This window comes from Abramis brama (genome assembly GCF_963993115.1).
Source record: "Abramis brama genome assembly, chromosome: 20".
Lineage (NCBI taxonomy): Eukaryota > Metazoa > Chordata > Actinopteri > Cypriniformes > Leuciscidae > Abramis > Abramis brama.
In genome coordinates, this window is record NC_139982.1 from 8,807,037 (window position 1) to 8,814,379 (window position 7,343).

The following is a 7,343-nucleotide window of genomic DNA, read 5'->3' on the forward strand; positions in this document are numbered from 1 at the left end:
ATCATCACACAAGACTAAACTACAGCAATGAACACAATCAACATCTTCATCTGGACCATTGCACTGTTTATTCAAGGTTTGTGTAATACAGTTTTTATAATGAATATTAATTCTCTTAAAATGTGAAATGTACATCATTTACATTTTTGTTTGTGTTTTCTTTCAGAGTGTAGAGGACAGATCACTGTAACTCAGAGTCCATCAATAACAGCAGTTCAGCCAGGAGAAGAAGTCAGAATAAACTGTAAAACCAGCAGTGATGTGGCTGTGGCTGTATATAGTAGTAGTGGTAATCAATATTACTTAGCCTGGTACTCACAGAAACCTGGAGAAGCTCCTAAACTCCTCATATATCTGACATCAACCCGTAATACTGGAACTCCATCTAGATTCAGTGGAACAGCAAATACTGGACGAGATTTTACTCTGACCATCAGTGGAGTCCAGACTGAAGATACAGGAGATTATTACTGTCAGAGTTATCACAGTGGTCCAGTGTTCACACAGTGATAAAGAGTCGTACAAAAACCTCTGTCAGTCAGACGTCACAGTGACTGCACTGATACAGCTGAGAGAAACTGCAGCTGCTGATGGAGGATCACAAACTACACAATATCAAACCTTTCACACACTTTATTCATTTATTATGATGTAAGTAAACATATCTACATATAGAATATAAGTAACACAATCTAACATCTCTTACTAAATTGGATTAAAATGTGGAGAAAATGTGAGTGGTGCTTGTCCCTGTAAAACTTTCCACTACAATATTATCTATGTTATTACTGTAAGTCAATCCTTTAATTACCCTTCCATACTTCACCACTAGAGGGTCACATGTCTTTTACATTACTGAGTTCAGTGGAAGCCCTGAACCGGCACTGCGACATGGAAAAATAAATAAATCTAAAATTATGTGTGGTCAGGGTCCGAAATTAACACCCGGCAAGCGCCAAATGCGGGTAGATTTTCCGTTTGCCGAGTAAATCTCAAAAGGCTATCCGCCACACTGGCGGGTGAATGTTCATACCAAAATAGTAATGTAATAAAATGTTTATTACAATTGCATTTTGTAATGTTATAAAACATCTGGCATGATGGCTCGGAGTTGTTGTGTTTGCCAGTCACTAATCTGGGGACGAGGTTAGCTAGACACAGACCGTCTCTAGCGCTCCAAGTCTCGCAGCTCTGTCTCGGGGGCCGGAAGGTAAACAGTGCCGTGAGACTTGGAGCGCTAGAGACGGTCTGTTGCTAGCTAGTACTGCAGCTAACTTCCGGTCTGCAGCTAGCTGCCGCTTATTAGCTGTTATGTGGCGACATTTACCAGGAGTGAGCTAACCTTTGAAACAAAAACCCACAGACGAAAAGGGGGACGAATTACATAAAAAAGAAAGTTTCGTGAGAAATGGAGATTTGGAGATAACAGAGTTTCAAGAGGCTGGCTACAATATGATTCTGACGCTGTCGTGATGAGTTGTTCTGTGTGTCGCCAGAATGCTAAAGATAAAAACAGAAACAACTCATTTGTCATCGGAAATAAAACGATGAAACTTGAGAACATTTGTGACCATGAACACAGCAAGTGTCACATTGCCTGCGTGTCTGTGTCTCTGGCTCAATCGGAGCCTCTACTCTACTAAAACTTCTGTGACAGCGCTAATGGCAATGTGTTACGATATTATGTGACAACAAGTTGTGCGACTTTGGGGTTTCTAGTTTCTTTTGTATTGTTTCTGCCGCTGTCCGTTTATCTTCTCTTTCCCAGGTGATGTGCTGATCGGTCGCCTGATTGGCTGGCAACCGTCCGAGAGGAGGGGTTTGGCGTGCTGACGTCTGCAAGCAAGATCCAGTTATATGGTTACCGGAAATCCGGGAACTATAAAAGGAGTCACGAACGCATTAGACGGGGGCAGCCTTTTTGTTTGTGAACTTGATTTTGTGCGCTTGGCATTTCTGTTCTGTTAAGTTTGATTTTGGTTTTGCTTGTTTTCGTTGAGAATTTATCAAGCTCTGTTAATGTGCTTAACATCGGTCATGTGAGATCTCGCTGTTTTGCCGTCCAGTTCTGTTTATCTTAATGTTTGAGAGCGGTAACGCTGTGTTTTTTTGAAATGGTAACGGGAAAGGGACAGGTAAGAGATGTCACGTGACGTACACTGCACTTAGGTTTATTTTCTGTTTAAATACACTAGGTTAAGGGGCATGTGCCATTTGTTGTATTTTTGTTTAATAGTTAGAGTAGGGAAGGATACGACGTCTTGAATGTCGAAGATTTTTCCTTTCTACATTTTTCTTTTGTATTAGTTAGGTTAGATTAAAATGGTATAGAAAGATTCTTTTGTTTTGTTCTTTTCTTTGAGTTGGCACTGTCTAGTTATTCTCTTTTCCCCTCCCAGGTCTGGGATTATATAATTTGTTGGTTTGTTTGAATTGTTTTGATTGTAAACAACTTTAATTCTTTATTTATTTATCTCTATATATATTTGTGTATATAGAGAGATCATTTGACCAGTTGCACATAATACATGTGTTCAAACGTTTGTTGCTTCTTGGTTTCACTCATTTTCCAGTGTCCTAATAGTAAATATTGTTGACAGGTAACGTAATGTTCCCCTTCTACCTTCCTAGACTTTAAAATCATGAAGGGTCGTAACACAATGTCAGAGCAGACCAGCAAGAAGATGAAGCTACTGTTTAGGACTGTACATGCCATTGGCAAGAAGGCCAGGCCACTTTCTGACTTCGAGTGGATGTACGTGTAAGTGGAAATGTTTTTTCTCCTGTAGCTAGACTAGTGTTTTTGTAGGTAGTTTATAAAGACTATTTAGCAGATGTGGGCCAGTATTGGTTATTTCTCAGATTTTGTTAAGCTCTGGTTTACCTCAAAATAATTGTGTAAATACAGTAAAATAACAGTCCTGCTGATGCTGACATTGAGAGCTCCGTGCTTTCCTATGGCTCTGTAACATTAGGTTAATGTTTGTCTCCAGATACTGTTTAAATTCTAAAGCAATGTGACACAATTTACTTATCAGACTTATAGTGTTGACCCTGAAATAAACTAAGGTTAGGAGGCTGTTTTCACAATCAACTACCAGCTATGTTGGAAACATGATTGTAATTATTATTGAATTAATTTGGATGCTTGATTTTTGCAGTTTGGATGACCAAAAAGGATTTGCTGTGGGGTCAACATACAGAAATGAGAAGCAGGCCAAAGAGTTTATGCATTATATTGCAGAGGTAGAGAGAAACAACATCAGAGAAAATCTAAAAAACACAAAATTTCTCTCCATCATGTCAGATGGCTCCACAGACAGCTCTGTGAAAGAGGAGGAGTTAGTGTATGTCAGATTCTGTCACAAGGGCAAGATCGAGTCTAAGTTTGTTGGAATTAATGCAGTGGAGAAGGCAGATGCCGCACATATAAGTAAAGCCATCAGCGCCATCATGGAGGGAGTGTGTGAAGAGTGGGAGAGCAAGTTGGTCGCTCTGGGAACTGATGGAGCTGCTGTTATGACTGAAGTCAAGAGTGCTGTGGTCAGCCGGCTGAAGGGGGACAGGGCCTACAACAGCGCCATCCACTGTATGGCACACCGCCTTGAACTGGCCTTTTCTGATGCCATTCGTTCCTGCGTGATGTTTCAGATAATAGAAGACCTCCTCAGTGGACTCTACACATTCTACCACACCAGTCACTGAACAGGGCAAACCTCGTAAACAGCTTCCAGGCTCTTGGGCACACACCACTGGTGCCCACTAGAATTGGCGGAACCTGATGGGTAGGACACCTATTGCGTGCACTGGATCACTTCCTGCGAGGTTACCAGGGGGTTGTCCAGCACCTGGAACAGGTATTGGTCTAGATTGCTACTGTATATAATGTACTCCAAAAGTCATCATCAATATGTAATGTCAAGTTAATAACAAGAAGTAATGTTACAATTGGTCAATGCTTTATACACTGATAAAACATGTCATTATTCTTTTTTAACAGCAAGTAATTGTCTATTTGTATGTATTTGTTCTTTATGCATTTTAGACTCAATCTGCTAATGCCCAAAATGTCAGAGTTGTCCAGCAAGCCAAGGCCAGGAAACACTATAGTACTGTGAGGGAGGCTGTTGTTATCCGCTTCTGTGGCTTCCTGCATGACACACTAACCCCACCTGAGCATCTGTCTGCCTGTCTGCAGAGGTCCACAATCACCATAGCAGAAGCCCACAGCCCCTTGTGCTCAACACAGGCAGTACTTAAGAAGTACAAAACCAAGTATGTTCATTTAAGCTGCAATAAGAAATACTTAAAGAGAATTAAGAGAAGTTATTACATCAATAAGAGAGGGAGAATGTGAAGGAGTATGTGAGAATGTGAAAGAGTATGAGCCTTTTATCATCAGGAAAGGGCCCATGATGAAAGCCACAATGGCCAACAGCTATGAGGGAATTTCGCTGACCAGAGGTGACAGCAAGACCCTCGGCCTCGTCGTCTCACAGGACAAAATGCTTGACAGTCTAGTGGAGAGTATGTATCCTGTGTGCAACCAAGCTGGTCAGCTTCACCAACTGGCCAGAGTCAGGAGATGCAGCAGCAGGTTTCTTTATGTTTTGTATTACAGGGCAGTCAGGTTAGGTTTAGGTTCATTATCATATTTTTATAGTTTGAGAAGTAAAACTGCATGATGCTTGTTGTAATGTTGTATAACATTATTCTAGATTTTGGTGACACTGAACTGGAAACCTTGGTGGACCACTTCAAGCCTGTCCTGGAGGCCTCTGGCATCCATGTTGAAAGAATCCCTGACCAGTGGACAGTCCTGAAGGTGCTGATATACCAAGAGCCCCAGTCCCTGGAGAAGATATCCTGGTTCCATGTCAACAGGAGCCATCAGCATTCCTGCCCTGATTTGCTGGCATTGGTTGACCTAGTCCTGTCCTTCCCTGCCTCCACAGCTGAATGTGAAAGAGGTTTTAGTACCATGAAACAGGTGAAAACCGATTGGCGCTCCAACCTAAAGTCTGATACACTGTCAGATCTCCTTATGGTCCTGCTGTCCTCTCCAGAGATCAGGGAGTATGATCCAAGCAAAGCTGTGATGCTGTGGCACCAAGACTCTGTCAGGAGTAGGAGGCCAGAATTCATGGACCATGCAAAAGGGGTAATTGCGGTAGAGAGTGAGGAGTCGGATGAGGTTTCATTAGATTAAGCATCTGATAGTTTTACAAAACCTTCAAATGTACTGTTATGAGCACTAGTTCTATGCTCACATCTTCCATGTCTTACCATTTGTTGCTCTGTTTTGACTTCTATGTACTCTTATCCATTTCATTTGTTTTCATTGTGTGTCTACTTGTTTGGCCTTTTTGCACTCTGTACAGCACTTTTGGTCAACTACAGTTTCTATAAGTGCTTTACAAATAATGTTGATTACATTTTGATCAATATATAGATTTTTTTTTTATTATTATACATTTCAAATTTTGCTCTGGACAATTTTTTATGTTTGTATTCAACATAATACCTTATTATCTCAATTAAATGTACTGAAATTAATGTATATGTGACAAAAAAAAAGGTTGTTCATAATTTTGGCGGGTAAAAAATATGCTTGGCTGGTGGATTTTTTCATCTCCCCATGGCAGGTGAGCCAAAAAGTTCATTTTGGACCCTAATGCCAACTCTTTTAAACTATTTTTGATATTGCATTTTGAATTATGTTTGTATTTTATGCTGATCAGTTATGTATTGTGTATTCTTTTTAATCCTTTGAATTGATGTTTAACTCTGCCTGGCAAAATAAATGTTACATCTTGATTTATTCTGAAATCATTATTTTAGTAGATTATAAGGAGGCTGATGCTACTGCAAATCTTAGTCAGGGTAGGTCAAACTAAAGGCGCATGTATGAACGGAGCAGTAGCACGTCATCTGAAGACCTTTTGATTTCTGTTTATCACTGATTTAGTAAGTTGTATGGAAGTGGCTAAAATAAACTACACTTTTGAGTGAGCGGTAGACAACCGACTTAAGAGGTATTAGCCAACCCTGCATCCACTGACTAAAGTCAGAACTGACAAGTTTGTGTCCGTGAGAAACACGATACGGCACACGATACGGCATTGGGTCCATAATGAATTAATAACTGAAAGTATGAGATCCTCAGAATAACTAACGATCTAAATCAAATCAAAATTAATCTTATGATCTGTTAAATCATAATCTGTTCTCTAAGCTGTTAAAATAGAAAATCAGTAAAAAATAAAGAGTCATTTAAATTTGGAGTCAGAATTAAAATTAGAAATCAACTGTCTAATAAATTAAAGTGATTTTTCCAGAAGCGGCAGAAAAGACTGAATACCTGAAGCACTGAATACCTGAAGCGCTGAATACCTTCGACCACAACATTGGATTCTGTTTTTGGGCCAGTGGATGGAGTTTACTGTTGATTTGCACCAAAAATACCTTCATACGTTTCTGTTGGTCGGTGTGAGCAGCTGCTGCTTGCATTGCTTACTCTTTCAGACCTGGATTATTTTATATATGCCTGTTAAATTCTTATTCTTAGTGAATTTGAGTTGAAATGTCAATGAAGAACAAAAGCTGGAATGTGAACAGAGGAAGGGGTCGTACGTGGTCTGTAAAAATACTGGCGATATCAGGTAAGAAAACATTTTTCAGTCCTTAACAGTCTAACGTTTAAGGACACGGGTAACGGTCATAGGCCTACTGCAACGAGACAGGGGTAGCTGCAGCTTGGAGGAATGGGCGTGTCGAAAGGTGTGTGTGTGGGGGGGGGGGGGTCGATTGTAAAATTTCAGTCGTTTGTAAAATTTCAAATCAATTTAAGATTGTTTAAAGGAATGGCAAAAAAAAAAAAAAAAAAAAAATCCTGCTTTAAGGACTTTTCAGTGAATCATTTCTTTGTTCCCCCTCCAGATTCTCCAGGATCCCGCTGATTACTGGCAGTTTGGAGGAGGGTTTTTCTTTCACTGCTACTATCTTATTGCACTATCACTACTGGGACAAATTCATTGACCTTTTGGATATGTTTTGATTTGACTTAATTTAATAAAAATGTACTTTATTTTATTTAATTAGTACAATGTATAGTTAGGAGTCTGAATTAAAACGGTGCAATGTTTCTCCACAAATATTATCAGATATATACGGAGCCCTCAGGGGTCAGGAGAAAACTGTTGAAACAATATAAACCTGCATTGAAAGATATAAGCTAAAGAACAACAGACCACAACCCTCTCAACTCAACACCACAATTTGTTGATTTCTTCGTCTGTTTTAAAGATGAAATCATGACCTTATGATGATAGTAACCGTAAGTG

General features: G+C 39.8%; 1 protein-coding gene across 1 annotated transcript; it reads left to right on the forward strand.

Moving 5' to 3' along the window:
- The first annotated feature begins 3,799 nt into the window (after positions 1–3,799).
- LOC311071493 (zinc finger protein 862-like) lies at positions 3,800–5,817 on the forward strand. Its single transcript, XM_084095891.1, has 4 exons — positions 3,800–3,857; positions 4,199–4,275; positions 4,403–4,527; positions 4,719–5,817. The coding sequence occupies exons 3-4, from the start codon at positions 4,413–4,415 to the stop codon at positions 5,207–5,209; spliced, it is 606 nt and encodes a 201-aa protein (XP_083952017.1). The 5' UTR covers positions 3,800–3,857; positions 4,199–4,275; positions 4,403–4,412; the 3' UTR covers positions 5,210–5,817.
- Positions 5,818–7,343: the final 1,526 nt, after the last annotated feature.

Bases quoted from the DNA above. Each gene is read 5' to 3' on its own strand.
- LOC311071493 (XM_084095891.1), top strand. From the start codon at position 4,413: ATGATGAAAGCCACAATGGCCAACAGCTATGAGGGAATTTCGCTGACC. The intron at 4,528-4,718 runs GTATGTATCCTG...ACATTATTCTAG, and splicing joins GCTTGACAGTCTAGTGGAGA to ATTTTGGTGACACTGAACTG.